Raw genomic sequence first — 19,753 nt, forward strand, 5'->3', positions numbered from 1 at the left:
CAGAACCCAGTTCTCCCATCATCAAAAATAGTGGATATCCAAACTCATCAGAAAAACAAGATTTAGACTTAAAATCATATTTCATGATGATGATGGAGATCTTTGAGAAGCACATAAATAACACACTTAAAGAAGTACAGGAAAGCCAGGAGAACACACGCAAACAAGTTGAAGCCCTTAAAGAGGAAACACAAAAGCACTTAAAGAGCTAAAGGAAAGCACAAACAACCAAGTGATAGGACTGAAAACTGAAATAGAAACAATGAAGATAAACTGATGGAGACATCCCTAAAGTTGGACAGCATAAAAAAGACATCTGGAGGCGATGCTAGCATCACCAACAGAATACAAGAGATGGAGGAGAGAATCTCAGGAGGAGAAGATATCACAGGAATCATTGACAAAACACTAAGAGAAAATGCAAAAATCAAAAAGATTCTAAGGCAAAACATCCAGAAAATCCAGGATACAATGAGAAGACCAAACCTAAAGATAATAGCAATAGAAGAGGGCAAAGAAAATCAACTAAGAGGCACATATCTCCAACAAAATTGTAGAAGAAAACCTCCCTACTTTTAAGAATGAGATCGCCATGAGCATAAAAGAAGCTTTCAGAACTCCAAATAGACTGGACCAGAAAAGAATTCTTCCTGACACATAATAGTCAAAACAACAAATGCTCAAAACAAAGAAAGAATACTAAATGCAGTAAGAGAAAAAGGGCGGGTAACATAAAAAGACAGACCCATCAGAATTACACAAGACTTTTGAACAGAGAAAACACCTTGGAAGATTGTGGACAGCATGATTCAGAGCCTAAGGGAAAACAAGTTCCAACCCAGGTTACTATATCCAGCAAAACTATCAATCGCCATAAGTGAAGAAACCAAGATATCCCAGGACAAAAACAAATTACACAATATCTGTCCACAAATCCAACCCTACAAAAGATAATAGATGAAAAACACCATGACATAGAGGGAAATTTCACCCTAGGAAAATCAAGAAACTAATTGTCTTGCAACAAACACCAAAGAAGAAAAGCACACAAACATAACTCTACCTATAACAACAAAAATAGCAAGAAACAACAATCACTTTTCCTTAATATCCCGTAACATCAATGGAATTAACTCTCCAATAAAAAGGCATAGCCTATCAGACTGGATACACAAACAGGATCCAACATTTTGCTGCATACAGGAAACTCTTCTCAGGGACAAAAAGAGACACTACCTCAGAGAAAAGGGCTTGGGGGAAAAAACAGACAAACAAACAAACAAAAAACTTTCCAAGCAAACAATCTGCTTCTTTTCCTCCACTTCCTGCACACACTTCACCCTCCAGTCAATCTCCTGCTCTGGTTCAGTGGCCTGCTCAGCTTCTGCCTTCCACTCAGCCCTCTCATGAAGCTGCAGTAGGCAGCACTGGACCCTCTCGAAACTCAGTTGCACCTTGTCCACATAGGTGGCCTGGCCAGCGGCTGCAGTGGTGATGCCTGAGCATGCAGGAAGGCCCAGGCTGCTCCTTCGGCCTCTGCCTCGCTCAGGGACTTCCCCAGGCTGCACAGCCCGCACACCAGGCACAAAGCAACAGGCGACCTGGGCCTGGCAGGTGCATGCTGTGTCCTTAGGCCCTGTGGCTGCCAGGGTTCCCAACACCTTCTCCAACCACTGCCATTCGAGTAGGCCCTGCAGGGCCATGTCCCTGAGCACGTCCGCGGCTGCGGTGGCACCTCAGCCCAACGTGGGCTCCTTGGTGGCCTCCAGGGCAGTCCCCAGCCTGAAGGTGGTGGCCATTGAGCTCGGAGAGGCTGGGGTTCACGTCTTTGGGGAAGAGGCATCAAAAAAAAAAAAAAAACCTGGAGAGGGCAATGGTAGGAGCAGACAGCCAAATGGAGTGGAAGGCTGTGGCCACAGGGGCAGTGATTCCTGATGGCTCTGGGCAGGGCCATGTCTGTAGTGCAGCGGCTGTGAGCAGTGACAGTAATCTGTGTACTTCTTTATCCGTGTTCCAGGGGCAAGCGTCCTGTATTTCTTTATGACCTTCTTAAAGTTCTCTAACATCATCTTGAGTTGTAATTTTAAATCAGAATCTTGCTTTCCAGTGTGTTGGTGTATCCAGGACTTTCTGTGGAAGGGGAACTGGGTTCTGATGATATCAAGTGGCCTTGGTTTCTGCTGCTTAGGTTCTTGGAATTGCCTCTTGCCACCTGCACCACCCCCCGCCGCCACCATCTCAGCACCCATGCCTCCAACACTGCTCAATCAACACCACCTGCTGGCAGCTGTGGGACTCAAAGTCTTTCACCACATGAGTTGCTGCTAGAACAGTGCCGGTCATCCAGACTTCTATGCTAGCTGCTGCCTGCCGTAGCCCACCAAGTGCCAATAGCTACAGCCATGTGGGTCATTTAGGCAGGTCAACAACACGTTTTCACTTTTTCCTGATACCAGATCGTGGCTTGCACAAATACCGGCAGATTGATAGGTTTATCACTACAATTGGCTAGGAGGACCCCCATTTCCTAGATAATGTGTGGCCAGCCTTTATGGGGTACGAGGGTTTGTCCTCCACAGCCAAGGTTCAAAATAAGACTTCGACCATTGGACAGAAAGGTTTCCTTGGGAATGCCCCATGATTCCTCTCTCCCAGGGCTCTTGCAGCCAGTTCTCCTGCAGAACAAAGTCCAGGCCCGATGGGGACATTCTCTGTCAGGTCTGAGACCTGATGCAGCCACCAGGAGTCTGAGTGATGACTCTGACCTCTGGGCTTAGGGGGATTTTTTGCTATTGTATTTACCTACTGGGATGACGTTATGGGTCCTAAACATACTGCCAGGCTCCCCACTGGGTTGTTTCCTGGAAATTTTCAAATCTTTAAAATTAACACCTCAGCTGAGGACATCAAAATTGATACAACTTTACAATGTTTGGACTCAATATCCATTAGACAGTGACTCAAAATGGCCACAAGATGGCACCCTAGACTCGTTAATTTTATAAAACCTTCACTCATACTGCTAGAAATCTAGTGAATGGAAAGAGGTTCCCTATGTTCAAATGTTTATCTATCTTTGCTCTAACCCTTCTCTGTATTCCTTTTGTAGTGCCACCAAGCTCCTGTTAGCAATGAGGCATACCACAGATGACATCACAAATCTTGACCCAGCTAATGAGCTGCACCCTCTCCGCCTAAAAACCCAGACCACTGTCTCAGTTTCTCCTTTCCACTAGGCTACTCTAAACTTTCCAGACACCTCCCCTCCTCTGCCAGAGTCACACATGGGTGTGGACATTGACATGCCACCTGCCCCACACACAGCTGATGCCATTCCCTGCTCTCTCTCTCTCTCTCTCTCTCTCTCTCTCTCTCTCTCTCTCTCTCTCTCTCTCTTCCTCCCTCCCTCCCTCCCTCCCTCCCTCCCTCCCTCCTCTGCACCACACCACCAACCCATCTCCATACACACTGGCTCCAAGCTGGTGCCAGCTATGGGCTGTTCCACCTTGGCACCTAGTTTTACCCCTCCCATCAGCTGCTCCAAGGGCACAGTCAAACTCCCACCAAACCCTTCATTACCAGAGATGCCTGGCCTAGCACCAATCTTTCGGCTAAGGGAGGTAGCCGGCACCGATGGGCTAGTACGTGTCCATGTTTCTTTCTAACTAAATAAATTCTCCCAAATAGAAAGCAGACTGGGATCCTACACCTCCAACTCATCCACTTTTATTAAAGAATTCTAATACATTATCCAATCTTATAGTTTGATTTTCCATGATGTACATATATGATCCCTACTAAAAATTTATTTTCTGAGGAATGTCAGAGAGTTTGGGAGCAGACAAAAGTACATGCAGACGAGATCCATCAAACAGATGGAACATACCTGATTGGATCTGAGGCAGTACCTGACAAAGATCCCCGATGGAATTATAATTCCACAGGTGGTATTTTCGCCAGAAGTTATGAATTTTCACCAGGCATTTGCTACATATGTGGTCAACAAGATCATTGGGTGAAAGCTTGTTCTAGCCCCTGCAGGCCAAGGGGGCCATGTCCTAGGTGCCATCGAGAGGAACATTGGGCTGTCGATTGCCTTTATGTCACATAGGATAGAGGGACATTGTGCCCAAATAACCCTCCAGCCAATCTCCTGGGCTTGGCAATGAATAGCTGAAGGGGCTCCTTTGACACAACCACTGCTATCACTATCAAGGAGCCATAGGTAGCTATCATGGTATGTGGACAGCCCATATCTTTTCTTTTAGACACTGGGGCCACTTACTTGGTCTTGACTGTTTTGGGGGCCCTTCCCATTTTCCTATTGTTGGGGTAGGATGACAACCTTCCCTTCCCCACCAGACCCCACTGCTTAGTTGCAATTTTAGGGGCTTACCTCTCATCCATTCCTTTTAGGTAGTGCCAACATTTATGTTCCTCTTATTGGGAAGGGATCTTCTAGCTAAGTGGTGACCCTTTATTTCCTTTGTTTCTCCCATTCACCTAAACCCAAGCTTGCCAGCAGCTCCTCTGCTTCTTCTAACCAGTCAGCTTACTAACACAAACATGTTGCTTACTTTACCAGCTTCTCAAGTAAACCTCCAAGTCTGGGATTTCCAGAACCCTCTGTTGCTAAACACCATCCTTCTGTTGTCATTCAATTACTAGACCCTACCAGTTACATAACCAAACTCAATACTCCGTCTCTCCTCAGAGTCTCAGGATACTGAAGACTATCATTTCTGATATCCTAAGGAAAAAACTTCTTGCCCTACTTCTTCCCCCTTTAACACTCCATAGTAGCAGTAAAAAAGGCGAATGAAACCTATCTCCTGATTCAAGACCTCAGGCACATCAATTCTGCAGTGGTTCCCCTCCATACTGTTGTGGCCAATCCTTATACTTCTTTTCCCACTATCCCCTTAGGGACTTCTCATTTCTCAGTCCTAGATCAAGGATGCATTTTTCTCTATCCCTCTAGACACATGGTCACAGAACATATTTGTCTTTGCCTGGACAGATCCTGACATGTACTTTTCTACTCAAGTCACCTGGACTATTCTATCTCAGGGGTTCTGAGACAGCCCACACCTGTTTGGCCAGACCCTGGCTTCTGACTTATCATCCTTGCCTCCCCTCACATCTAAGATTATGCTTTATGTAGATGATATTCTCCTCTGTAGCCCTTCCTTAAAAATTAGCCAAGCTGATAACTCCATTCTTCTAACTTTCCCTTCCAGTTGAAGCTACAGGATCTCACCCTTTAATGTCCAACTGTCTACTTCTCAGATCACCTATTTGGGAATAACGGTCACTCCAATCCACAAGGCTATTACCTTAGATAGAAGGAAACTAATTCAGTCTCTAACCATTCCTTCTATAAAAGAAGAAATTGTATCATTCCTAGAAATAATTAGCTTTCTATGTTCCTGAGTTCCTTCCTTTTCCCTCATTTCTTGCTTCTTATATGAAGCAGCTTTAGGTGCTACCCATGAACCTCTCCTCAAACCTGTTATCAAGTTCTTTCAAAGGCCCCAAAAGGCTCTCCCTAAGGCCTCGGCCTTACATCTCTCTGACATGACTCATTCTTTTTCCCTCTATTTAACTGAAAAGGAAGGATTTGCTCTTGGAGTTCTAGGTAACTATTTTTTTGCACCTGTAATGTACTTGTCAAAAATAAAGATAGATCTAACAATCCAGGAATGGGAACCCTGTATTCGTACCTTACCAGCTACTGAACTCTATTAAAGAGTCAAACAAAACAAAACAACTTTTGTGTCAACTATAACTGTCTTTTCTTCTCATAACCCATCAAAGCTCCTAACTTAGGAAGGGTTACAGACTCTATATCCCTCCAGGGTTTTTTTTTCTAAGTAGAACTAATAGAGGACTTCACACTCATATTCCAACCATGCCTGCCTTTTAATACTTTCAATCTTCTTTCTTGACCAAATGCTTAATCCTTGTCTCACTCCTGCACTGAAATGTTAGAGAAACTATTACCTCATCCTTCACACATACAAAAGGGCACTTTGCCTCAGGCTATTTACACCTGGCATACAGATAAAAGCTACTTTCTACATGAAGGGGCCAGAAGAGTTGGCTATGACATAGTGTCAGAAATAGAGTTGGTAGAGGCACAGACCCTTCCTGCTCATAACATAAGTCAATAGGCCAAATTAATAGCCTTTACCCATGCCGTTCTACTGACCCAAGGACAATCCTGTAACATCTACACAGATTCCAAATATGCTTTCCATATCCTCTTGACCCATGTTGCCATCTGAAAGAATCATGGGTTACTTACAGCTAAAGGAGGATCAGTAACTAACACAAACCAAATTATGGCATTGGCAAAGGCCTCCCACCTCCTCACAGCTCTTGGAATTGTCCACTGCAAATCCCACCAGACTGATGATTCTCTTGTTTCTAAGGGAAACAGCTGAGCTGACAAGGCAGCTAGAGTTGCAGCCTTTAAGGCCTAGACTCATCTCACCCTTCTCAAGACATTCTTACACTACAACCCACAACCCCACCTTTGCCCCCTGACACTCACCAAACTCTTTCCTATCTTCACCAACTCCTCCATTCTAACAGCCAGTCATCGTCTTATTTTGTTAAGACCCTCCTACAGCCTATTTCTGATGAATTAAGTTTCTTAAATCTATCACTGCTTCTTGCAAAATCTGCCAGATGTCAGCCTCCAACTCAAAATATTGTAGTACCCCTTTTCCTACCCATCGGGCCTGAGTTCTCTTCCTGGAACTGAGTGACAATTTTAATTTATCCACATACCCACTGTCAAACATTCCAGGTATCTCCTGGACTAAGTAGACACCTTCTTGAGCTGGGTAGAGGCATTTCCCACAACTAACAAAAGGGCTCAGACAGTCTCTGATCTCCTCCTATGAGAGATTATTCTCTGATCTTGTGTCCCAGTTTCCTTCCAGTCAGACAGTAGTCCTGAGTTTATCTCCCAAATCTCTCAAATTGTGTCTAATGCACTAAACATCCCCTGGCATTTTCATATTCCCTACCACCCTCAATCTTCAGGTAAGGTAGAAAAAACTAACCACTCTTTAAAAACTACCATTGTCAAGCTGTCATAGGAATTGCACCTTGACTGGGGGAAACTCCTACCTCTGATTCTTTTTAGATTACAAGCTCTCCCAAAGCAATCTTTCCAAGTTTTACTATTTGAACTCATGTATGGAAATTTGGTCCTAACTCCTGGCCTTTCACTTAAATGCTTTTTTTTTTCAGCCCAGCAAGAGAGTCAGGTGACCACAATCAAGACTCAGAACACACCTGCAGACTGCTAAGACCCTAGAACAGCCTTGCAAGCCCTTTCCCACCTAAGCTCTCGGCTATCCTGGAAGGGATTGCCTGGAGCTCCCAGAGAACAGATAGCATGGTGTACTCTGGATTGGGTCCTTTCTGACCCAGAGACAGGGCTAGGTGACCTCTATCAAGACTCAGGACTCACCTGAAAATGGCTGAGCTCCCAAAACAGCCTCACCAAAGCTCTCCCACCTGAACCAATGAGACAAAACAAAGTAACTACCATCAGAACTCACTACCTTCCCCAAAAGAGCCAAACACCCAGAAGAAATCTTCTTCCTGAGTCCATGGGCCCTCAGACCCACAGGAGAGACAGGCTCCAGTCAGAGACTACAAGAACACCTATAATCACAGATAACAAGATGGCAAGAGAAAAGGGAAAGAACCTAAGTAATGGAAACCAAGACAACTTGGCAACATTGGCAACATCAAACCCAGCTCTCCCACCACAGCAAGTAGTGGATTGCTAAACACACCGGAAAAACAAGACTTAGACTTGTAATCATACTTTATGATGATAATAATAAAGATCTTTGAGAAGGGCATGAATACCTCCCTTAAACAATTACAGGAAAAGTCACATAAACAATTAGAATCCCTTAAAATGGAAACACAAAAGTCACTCGAAGAACTACAGGGAAATACAAACAAACAGATAAAAAATAAAAATGAAAATAGAAGCAATGAAGAAAACACAAAAAGAGACAAGCCTGGAGATAGAAATCCTAAGAAAGAAATCAGGCATCATAGATGAAAGCATCACCAGCACACTACAAGATATGGAAAAGAGGATCTCAGGGGCAGAAGACAACAAAGAAAACTTTGGCACAACAGTTAGAAAAAATGCAAAAACCAAAAAGCTTCTAACCCAAAACATCCAGGATATCCAAGTCACAATGAGAAGACCAAACCTAAGAATAATAACATAGAAGAGGGTAAAATCTCCTGACTAACAGGCACAGTAAATATCTTCAACAAAATAATAGAAGAAAACTTCCCTACCCTTAAGAACAAGATGACCATGAGCATACAAGAAGCCCACAGAACTCCAAATACATTGGACCAGAAAAGAAACTCTTCCTGACACATAATAGTCAAAACAACGAATGTTGAAAACAGAAAGAATCCTAAAAACTATAAGGGGAAAAAGGACGAGTAACATATAAAGGCAGACCAATTAGAATTACAGCAGACTTTTCAACCGAAAGTATAAAAGCTCATCATAGGAAAAATCCATCTAGATGAATTCTCAAACTTGAACATCTCCATGCTCCAAATACAAGGGCACACACATTCGTGAAATAAATCCTACTAAAGTTTAAAGCATATATTGAACCACAAACAATAATAGTGGGAGACTTCAACACCCCACTCTCATCAGAGGACAGATCATGGAGGCAGAAACTAAATAGATACAGTAAAACTAAGTTATTAGATAGAAGTTATTAACCAAGTGGATATAACAGAATTTGTAGAATATCTCTTTCTAAAACAAGAGAAGATACCTTTTTCTCAGCACCTCATGGCACCTTCTCCAAAACTGACCATATAGTCTGTCAGAAAACAGGCCTCAACAGATACAAGATCAAAATATTCCCATGCATCCTATCAGATCAGTATGGACTAAGGTTTGTATTTAATAACAATAAAAACAACAAAAATCTCACATACACATGGAAGCTGAACAATTCTGTGGTCAATATTAACATGGTCAATGAGAAAATAAAGAAATAGATTAAAAATTTAAAAAATTTAATAAAAATGAAAACACAACATACCCAAACTTATGGAATGCAATGAAAGCACTACCAAAAGGAAAACTCATAGTTCTGATTGCTTCCAAAAAGGAACTGGAGAGAGCATACACTAGCAACTTTACAGCATACATAAACTCTTTAGAAAAAAAGGCAGATATACTCAAAAGGAGTAGACAGCAGAAAATAATCAAACCCAGAGCAGAAATCAACCAAATGGAGACAAAAAGAACTAGACAAAGAATCTATAAATCCAAGAGCTGGTTCTTTGAGAAAATCAACAAGAATGATAAACCATTAGCCAGACTAACTAGAGGACACAGAGTACTCAAATTAACAAAATCAGAAATGAAAGGGGAGACATCACAACAGAAACTGAGGAAATTCAAGAAATCTTCAGATCCCACTACAAAGGTCTATACTCAACAAAACTGGAAAATCTAGAGAGAATGTAAAAATTTCTAAACAAATACCAGATACCAAAGTTAAATCAGAATCAGATAAACCATCTAAACTGTCCCATAACATCTAAAGAAATAGAAGGTGCCATCAAAAGCCTCCCAATCACAAAAAGCCCAGGAACAGATGGATATAGTGGAGAATTCTATCACACTTTCATAGACTCTCCAAACTATTGCATACAATAGAAACAGGAAAAACACTACCCAACTCATTCTTCAAAGACACAATTATAATCATACCTAAACCTCACAAAAACACTACAAAGAAAAAGAACTACAAACCAGTGTCTCTCATGAACATCGATGCAAAAATACTTAATAAAATTTTTGCAAATAGAATCCATGAACAAATCAAAAAAATCATTTAACATGATTATGTGGGCTTTATTTCAGGGATGCAGGGATGGTTCAATATATAGAAATCCATGAATGTGATTCATATATAAACAAACTCAAAGAAAAAAACCACATGATTATCTCACTACATACTAAGAAAACATTTGAAAATATTCAACACCCCTTCAGGATAAAAGTCTTGGAGAGATCAGGAATCCAAGACCCATGCCTAAACATAGTGAAAGCTATATACAGCAAACTAGTAGCCAACATGAAACTAAATGGAGAGAAACTTGAAACAATCTCATTAAAATTGGGGACTAGACAAGTCTGCCCACTCTCTCTGTATCTATTCAACATAGTCCCGAAAGTTCTGGCCAGAGCAAGTAGACAACAAAAAGTCATACGGTACACATTCAAAATGAAAAGTCAAAATATCACTATTTGTAGATAATATAATAGTATACTTAAGAGACCCCAAAAACTCTACCAAAGAACTTTTACAAATGATAAACTACATCAGTAAAGTTGGTGGTTATAAAATTAACTAAAAAAAAACCAGTAGCCTTTCTCTACTCAAAGGATAAACAGTCTGAGCAAGAAATTAGAGAATCGACACCCTTCACAATAATCATAAAGACTATAAAATACCTTGGGCGGGTCCTAATCAAGCAAGTGAAGAATCTTTATGACAAAAACGTCAACTCTCTGAAGAAGGCAGGTGAAGAAAATTTCAGATGATGGAAAGATCTTCCATGCTCATGCATTGGAAAGATAAAACATTGTAAAAATGGCCATCTTTCCGAATGCAAACCTACAGATTCATTGCAATCCCCATCACAATTTCAATTTAATTCCTCATAGAGTTGGAAAGAGCAATTTGTAAATTCATCTGGAATAACAAAAGAACTAGAATAGCAAAATCTATTTTTCAACAATAAAAATACTTCAGGGGGAGATCACCATCTCTGATCTCAAGCTATTTTACAAAGCAATTGTGATAAAAAACCTGCATGGTATCGGTACAACTATAGGCAGGTAGATAAGTGGAACAGAATCGAAGATACAGAAATGAACCCACACACCTATGGTCACTTGATAGCTCACAAAAGAGCTAAAAGCATTCAATGGATAAAGGATACACATAGTTGCAAATTGATTCTTTCCTATCTCATTGTATAAACCTCAAGTCCAAGTGGATCAAAGACCTCCAAATAAAACCAGGTACACTGAAACTCTTAGAAGAGAAAGTGGGTAAGAGCTTAGAACACATAGGCAACGCAGAGCGGAGCCTGGCCCATCTGCAAACCAGAACGGTGGCTCATAGAGGCTGAGCAACTGGTGGGTGGGAGACCTGGGCTGCCGGGGAGCAGAGAGATCTCTGCGGAGTGCACATGGAAAGTGCACCCACTGCCTTGCCCTGCCCTGCCTTGCCTGATCCAGTGACTAGGAACAGAAAATTAGAACTTCTGTTTCCACCCGAAGGCGACTTCAGGACGCAGAGCAGAGCCCGGCCCATCTGCTACCCGGAACGGCAGCTCGTAAGGCTGAACAACTGGTGAGTGGGAGACCTAGGCTGCAGGGGAGCAGAGAGATCTCTGCGGAGTGCACAAGGAAAGTGTACCCCCTGCCTTGCCCTGCCATGCCTTGCCCGATCCAGTGACTAGGAACAGAAAATTAGAACTTCTGTTTCCACCCGAAGGCGACTACAGGACGCAGAGCAGAGCCCGGCCCATCTGCTATCCGGAACGGCAGCTTGTAAGGCTGAACAACTGGTGAGTGGGAGACCTAGGCTGCAGGGGAGCAGAGAAATATCTGCTGAGTGCACAGGGAAAGTGCACCCCCTGCATTGCCCTGCCGTGCCTTGACCGATCCAGCGACTGGGAACAGAAAATTAGAACTTCTGTTTCCACCAGGAGGTGACTTCAAGACGCAGAGCGGAGCCCGGCCAATCTGCTACCTGGAACGGCAGCTCGTAAAGGCTGAACAACTGGTGAGTGGGAGACCTAGGCTACAGGGGAGCAGAGAGATCTCTGCGGAGTGCACATGGAAAGTGCACCCCATGCCTTGCCCTGCCCTGCCGTGCCTGATCCAGCGACCAGGAACAGAACGTTGGAACTTCTGTTCCCACCCGACGACTCTGAGGCATAGAACAGGGCTCGGCCCATCTGACACCTGGACCAGTGGAGATCCAGGGACACAGACCAGATACAAGAGAAAGGCAAGCACATATCACTGACAACAAAATGGCAAGAGGGAAGCAAAGAGTATATCCCAAGGAAACCAAGACAATCTAGCAACACCAGAACCCAGCTCTCCCATAACAGCAAACATCAAAATTCCAAACACTCCAGAAAAAGAAGACACAGACCTGAAATCATACCTCAAGATGCTGATAGAGATAATTAAACTAGAAAGGGAGGAAAAGCAAAAGATTCAGAAGTTTTTAAAGAAGAAACAAGAAAAACACTCAAAGAACTCAAAGAACTAGAAGAAAACAGAACCAAAGAAATAAATGAATGGAAGAGGGAAATTAAAACAGAAATTGACACAATAAAAAAAACGCTAAAAGAGATAACCCTAAAGTCATAACACCAAAAAAAGAAATCAGGAGTCACAGAAGCAAGCATTTCCAATAGATTACAAGAGATCGAAGAGAGAATCTCGGAGGCAGAAGAAAACATTGCAAAACACCCAGAGAAGATGCAAAAAACAAAAAGCTCCTCCTTTGTTGTGACTCTAACTAAGCAAGTGAAAGACCTGTATGACAAGAACTTCAAAACACTAAAGAAAGAAATTGAGGAGGATCTCAGAAAATGGAAAGATCTCCCATGCTCATGGATTGGAAAAATCAACATCTTAAGAATGGCCATCCTACCAAAAGCAATCTACAGATTCAATGCAATCCCCATCAAAATTCCAACCCAGTTCTTCATGGAATTGGAAAGATCAATGTGCAACTTCATATGGAATAACAAAAGACCTAGAAATGTGAAATCCATCCTCAACAACAAAAAAACTTCTGCGGGAATCACTATTCTTGACCTCAAGCTATATTACAAGGCAATTGTGCTGAAAACTGCATGGTACTGGTACAGAAATAGGCAGGTGGATCAATGGAATAGAATAGAAGATCCAAAAATGAGCCCTCATGTATATGATCACATGATTTTTGACAAAGGAGCAGTAAACATTCAATGGAAAAAGGACAGCCTTTTCAACAAATGGTGCTGGTCCAACTGGCACTCAGCATGCAAAAGAATGAAAATAGACCCGTTCTTATCTCCTTGTACAAAGCTCAAGTGTAAGTGGATCAAAGATCTCCACATTAAACCAGGTACACTGAAACTATTAGATGAGAAAGTAGGGAAAACCTTAGAACACATAGGTACAGGAGAAAATTTCCTGAACAAAACACCAATGGCTCAAGCTCTAAGGTCAAAGATTAACAAATGGGACTTAATGAGATTGCAAAGTTTCTGTAAGGCTAAAGACATCGTCAAGAAAACAAAACAGCAACCAACAGAATGGGAAAAGATCTTTACCAACACCACATCAGATAGAGGCTTAATATCCAAGGTATACAAGGAACTCAAAAAGCTAGACACCAGAGAATCAAATAACCCTATTAAAAAATGGGGTACAGAGCTAAACAAAACGTTTTTAGTTGAGGAACACCGAATGTCTGATAAACACCTGAGGAAATGCTCCACATCCTTAGCCATCAGGGAAATGCAAATCAAAACAACCCTGAGGTACCACCTCACACCAGTCAGATTGGCCAAGATCCAAAACTCAGATGACAGCAGATGCTGGCGAGGCTGCGGAGAAAGAGGAACACTTCTCCACTGTTGGTGGGGTTGCAAGCTAATACAACCACTCTGGAAATCTGTCTGGCGATACCTCAGAAAATTGGATATAGTACTACCTGAAGACCCAGCTATTCCACTTCTGGGCATATACCCCCGAGACACTTTAATACACATCAAAGATATATGCACCACAATGTTCATAGTGGCTCTATTTATAATAGCCAGAACCTGGAAGGAACCCAGATGTCCTTCAGAAGATGAATGGATACAAAAATTTTGGTACATATACACTATGGAATACTACTCAGCCACCAGAAACAATGACTTAACCAAATTCTTAAAAAAATGGCTGCTTATAGAGAATATCATCCTGAGTGAGATAACCCAGTCACAAAAGAACAGACATAATATGCAGTCACTGATAGTGGGATGCTAACCCCAGAGGCTTGCACTCCCCCAGAAACAACTCACAGACTGTATGAAGTCCAAGAAATAAAGAAAACAAAAAAAAATATATACATATATTTACAAAACAAGAAGACTTTGACTATTTCCATGTTGCGTTTTGTTTTGCATGTACTTTACGCTTATTGTAACTATTAGGTTTTCAATGCATACTGTCAAGCCCTTGAAAAAAATCAAGTACTGACTAAAAAAATTTATTCACATGTTTTATGTAAAAATTATTTCAATATCTGAAAAAACAGTACTGACAAAAATGTATAATTTTAAGCAAAATAAATGTTTAAAATCTGTACATTTATCTTTGTTTTGTAAAATAAAGTCGTTTAAAAAAAAGAAATATGACAAGAAAAAAAATTTAAAAAAATCAACAAATGGGACATATTGAAATTGCAAAGCCTCGGTCAGGCCAAGGACACTGTTAAGAACACTGTATGGCAGCCTGAAGATTGGGAAAAATCTTTACCAGTTCTACATCTGATAGAGTGCTAGTTTCCAATATATACAAATAACTCAGAAATCTTGTCTATAGAGAATTAAACAATCCTATTAAAAATGTGGTACAGAGTTAAACATAAAATTTTCAGCTGAGGAATACTGAATGGCTGAGAAGCACCTAAAGAAATGCTCAACATCCCTAATCATCAGCAAAATGCAAATCAAAACTACCCTAAAAGTCCACCTCACACCAGTTAGAATGGCTAAGATCAAAATCTCAGGTGACTGTAGAAGCTGGCGAGGATGTGGAGAAAGAGAAAGACTCCTCCATTGTCGGTGAAGTTGTAAGCTGGTACAACCACTCTGGAAATCAGTCTGTTGGTTCCTCAGAAAATTGAACATAGTACTAACTGAAAACCCAGCCATTCCACTCCTGGGCATATATGTCAAAGATGCTTCAAACTATAACTAGGACACATGCTCTACTATGCTTACAGCAGTCTTATTTATAATAGCCAGAAGCTGGAAAGAACTGAGATGTCCATCAACAGACGAGTGGATACAGAAAATGTACATTTACACAATGGAGTCCTCAGGTATTAGAAATTTGTAGGCAAATGGATGGAACTAGATACTATCATCCTGAGTGAGGTAACTGAGTCACAAAAGAACACACATGGTATGCGCTCACTGATAAGTGAATACTAACCCCAAAAAGCTCAGAGTACCCAATACCCAAGAAATAATTCATAGACAGTACTAAGCTCAAAAAAAAAAAAGAAAGCCAAAATGGGGATGCCTTAGTCCTTCTTAGAAAAAAGAACAAAACTCTCATGCAAGTTTAAATAGAGGAATAGGGATTGAACAATTTTCACTCAGAAACTGCCTCATCTGTGGATCCACCACATATGCAGTCACCAAATCCAAGCACTATATCTAGTCCCAAAAAACACTTACTGGCAGGAACCAGTCAGAAATGCTCCTTCAGGGACTATGCTAGATTTGTGTAGATACAGCTGAACATGCTTGCAGCTAACCATCAGACTGAACTCGGGGATCCCAATGAGGTTGCTAAAGAAAGGACCTAAGGAGCTGAAAGGAGTTTTAACTTCATGGAAAGAAGAACATCAGCCAACCAAACCCTCCAAAACTCCTATGGAGTAAAACACCAACTTTTGTGCACACCTTGATAAACCTATTGATCCAGTTCCATATGTAGCTGAAGATAGCAGTATATGTTATTAATGTGAGAAGAGGCTTTTGTTCCAGAGAGGGCACATTGTTCCAATGCAGGGGAATGACAAAACAATGGGGTGGAGAGGCAGATCAGAAGGGAGTGCACCTTTTTGATGGCAACTGGAGAGGAGGGGGGCATGAGAATGGGGTGGGGTAAAGAGATAACATCTCAAATGTAAATACAGAGTTTATAATGAAAAATAAATATAAATAAAATAAAATTTACTCAAACAAATAAGTAGCCATCCTCTACTCAAATGACAAACGAGCTGAAAAAAAATTCGAGAATCGACACCATTCACAATAGTCACAAACAACATGAATTAACTTTGTGTGACCTTAACCAAGCAAGTGAACAATCTGCATGACAAGAACTTCAAGTCCCTGAAGAAGGAAATTGAAGAAGACCTCAGAAGTTGGAAAGATCTCCCAGTGTTATGGATTGGAAAGATCAACATAGTAAAAATGGTCATTTGCCTAAGGCAATCTATAAATTCAATGAAATTCCCATCAAAATTCAAAGTCAACTCTTCACAGAGTTAGAAAGAACAATTCTCAAATTCATTGAAGTAATAAAAATCTCAGGATAGTAAAAACTATTCCTAACAAGAAAAAAAAAAAACTTTCAGAGAAATTGTCATTCCTGACCTCAAGCTGTATCACAAAACAATAGTGATTAAAAATTGCATGAAAGTGATAGAGATATAGGCAAGTAGATCAATGGAGATCCAGAAAGAAACCCACATACCTGTGGTCATTTGATCTTTGACAAAGGCACTAAAACCATTCAATGGAAAGAAAGAAAAAAAAAAAAAAAAAAAAACAGCCTCTTCAAGAAATGGTGTAGGATCACCTGGCATTTGGATGTAGAAGAATGCAGATTGATCTTTTCTTATCTTCTTGTACAAAACTCAAGTCCAAGTAGATCAAAGACATCCATATAAAACCAGGTAAACTGAAACTACTAGAAAAGAATGCGAGGAAAAGCTTAGAACACAGAGGCAGAGGGGAAAATTTTTTGAACACATTACCTATGGCTTATGCACTGAGATCAAGAATTGACCAATGGAACCTCATGAAATTGCAAAGCTTCTGTAAGGCAAAGGACATTGTCAAAAGATCTTTACCAATACTTCATTTGATAGAGGGCTAGTATCCAATATGTACAGAGAACTTAAAAAGTTATACTCTAGAGAACTAGATAAAAACCTATTAAAAATGAGGTACAGAGCTAAACAATGACTTCTCAACTGAGGAATATCAAATGGCTGAGAAGCACCTAAAAAATTATCAACATCCCTTGTCTCCAGGGAAATGGAAATCAAAACAACCCTGAGATTTCACGTCACATCTGTCAGAATGACTAAGATCAGAATCTTAGGTGACAGCAGATGCTGTCGAGGATGTGGATAAAGAACACTCCTTCACTGCTGGTGGGGTTGTAAACTGGCACAATTCCTTAAGAAATCAGTCTGGTGATTCCTCAGAAAATTGGAAATAGTACTACGTGAGGACCCAGCCATACCACTCTTGTGCATATACCCAAAAGAAGGTCCAACATCTAACAAGGACATATGCATAAACATGTTCATAGCCACCTTATTTATAATAGTCAGAAGCTGGAAGTACATTGAGTCCTCAACAGAGAAATGGATACAGAATGTGTGTTACTTTTACACAATAGAGTATTTTTCAGCTATCAAAAACAGTGACTTTCATGATATTCCTAGGCTAATGCACAGAACTTGAAGCTATCATCCTGAGTGAGGTAACTCACTCAGTCACAAAATTATAGTCATGGTATGTACTCACTTATAAGTGGATATTAGCTCAAAAGGCTGGGAATAACAAAGAAACCATCCACAGAAATTTTGAAGCTCAAAGAGAAGGAAGGTCAGAAAGTGGATGTCTCAGTCTTTCTTAGAAGAAAGAACAAAACGATCAGTCGAGAAAATAAAGGGACAAATAGAGGAGCAGGGATTGGATAAAAGTTCATGCCTCCTCAGAAGCTCTGCCAGAACTAGACTGATAAAAAGGAGGATGCATGCAGCTAATCATCAGAGTGAACCTGAGGACCCTGAAAAGGAGTTAGAGAAATGACTGTAGGAGCTGAAAGCATCTGCAACCCTATGGGAAAGAAAAAATTATCAACTATCTGAACCCACCACGGCTCCCAAAGACTAAAACACCAACCAAGGAATCTGCATGAAAAGACCTATGACCTGAGGTACATATGCAGCAGAGGACAGCATTTTTGACATCAATGGGAGGAGAGGCTCTGATCTAGCAAAGGCTCATTTTTTTCTTTTAGTGTAGGGGAATGTCCAGGTACTGAGGTGGGGAGGGTGGTTGGGAGAGTAAGCATCTTCATGGAGAAAATGGGAGTAGGAGAGGGTAGGGGATAGACAAACACTTTTTCTGAAAGTGTTTACTATTTTTAGGAGTTCCCAGTTGAATTTTTGTAGTACCTTGCAGGCTTATAGTTTTCAAACCCTGTTTTAATAATTGTTCTTTAATGCTTCAACGTCCATTGTTCCCACTGACCAAAGGTAAGGGATGATGATGGCTAATAAGACAATATACTCTCTTCTAATAAGATATTGGCCTCATTAGAAGTAGTTCCTCAGGCCAATTCTAATCTTTGCTGTCTGCAGTCTAGCCCACCAGGAAATACCAATTATGAATCGGCAGTATCAGCAACAAAAGCAGCACATCAATCCAGAAGGATCCACAAGGTTCTACCAATCAGTATGAGTTCACTGAAGAGGGGAGAAACTAGAACACAATTAGAGGTTCTTAGGCATTTCCCTCTACCAAGTGAGGGCAAGTGAAGGTCAGTGGAAAATGCAAGGTGAACCAATGTTAGAGAGTTGTCCACTGTCTGCAGAGTTTAATTTAATTTATTTGCAAGTATACCTCATCCTCTCCAGGGTCTTCTCCAAAAAAACAACACATGCCCTTTCACCAGGCAACTTTCAAAACCACCAAATGTCCATTCTCAGGAAAAAACACCCTCACACATGCCTGCTTCAGCGAAACATACTCTCATAGGATAGTTTCCATCAAAACATCACTTGACACAACTGGGTCTCTATTCAAACCAGAAATATCTACTTCATTTACTTATTATATCATCTGCAAATAATATTTTGACTTTCTTTTCAATTTGTATTCTGTTGATTGTATTCAATGCAATCTCCATTAAAATTCCAACACAATTCTTTGAAGAATCAAGAGAATGATTTTCAGTTTCATACTGAAACATAAAAATCCACCCCAAACAATAATAAAAGAATTTCTAGCAATATTGGAACCTCTAACCTCAAATTGTACTGCAGAACTATATAAGTTAAAACCATGGTGCTGGCACAAAAACAGATATGTTGATCAATGGAATATAGTTCAAGATCCAGAAATAAATCCTACATATATGAGCAACTGATTTTTAAAAGAGATGCCAGAAATGCACGTTGGAAAATAGACATCATCTTCACCAAGTGGGGCTGCTCAACTATATGGCCACAACATAGAAAACTCAAGCAGAGCCATACTTACTTATTACACTACATGAAAAATAACTCCAAATGGATCAAAGACTCAAATATAAAACCAGATATATTGAATGTCATAGAAGAGAGTGAAGGGATTAGGATTTTAACTCCTTGACACCAGATAAAATGTACTGAACAAAACATGGTTAACACAGGCATTAAGAACAAAAATTAATTCATGAGATATCATGAAACAGAAAAACTTCTATAAGGCAGAGGTCACTATCATTAGGACAAAATGTCAGCCTACAAAATGGGTAAGATTTTTTTCCTAACTACTCATCTGACACAGGCCTAATATCAAAATTTTATATATTTTAATATAAATATCAAAATATTTATAAACAACTCAGAATTACAAG

At 40.7% G+C, this 19,753-nt stretch overlaps 1 protein-coding gene across 1 annotated transcript in view; it reads left to right on the plus strand.

The window, feature by feature from the left end:
- Positions 1 to 3,491: 3,491 nt before the first annotated feature.
- The window catches only part of LOC308430474 (arylacetamide deacetylase-like 2), a gene marked incomplete at both ends in the record, with an annotated part of 58,068 nt that continues 41,806 nt past the window's right edge, over positions 3,492 to 19,753 (plus strand). The window contains one exon of the mRNA XM_080929606.1: positions 3,492 to 3,641. Within this exon, the coding sequence (XP_080785732.1) occupies positions 3,492 to 3,641 (150 nt within the window). The remainder of the gene's footprint in view (positions 3,642 to 19,753) is intronic.

Source organism: Micromys minutus (genome assembly GCF_963924665.1).
Source record: "Micromys minutus genome assembly, chromosome: 15".
NCBI classification, from domain to species: domain Eukaryota; kingdom Metazoa; phylum Chordata; class Mammalia; order Rodentia; family Muridae; genus Micromys; species Micromys minutus.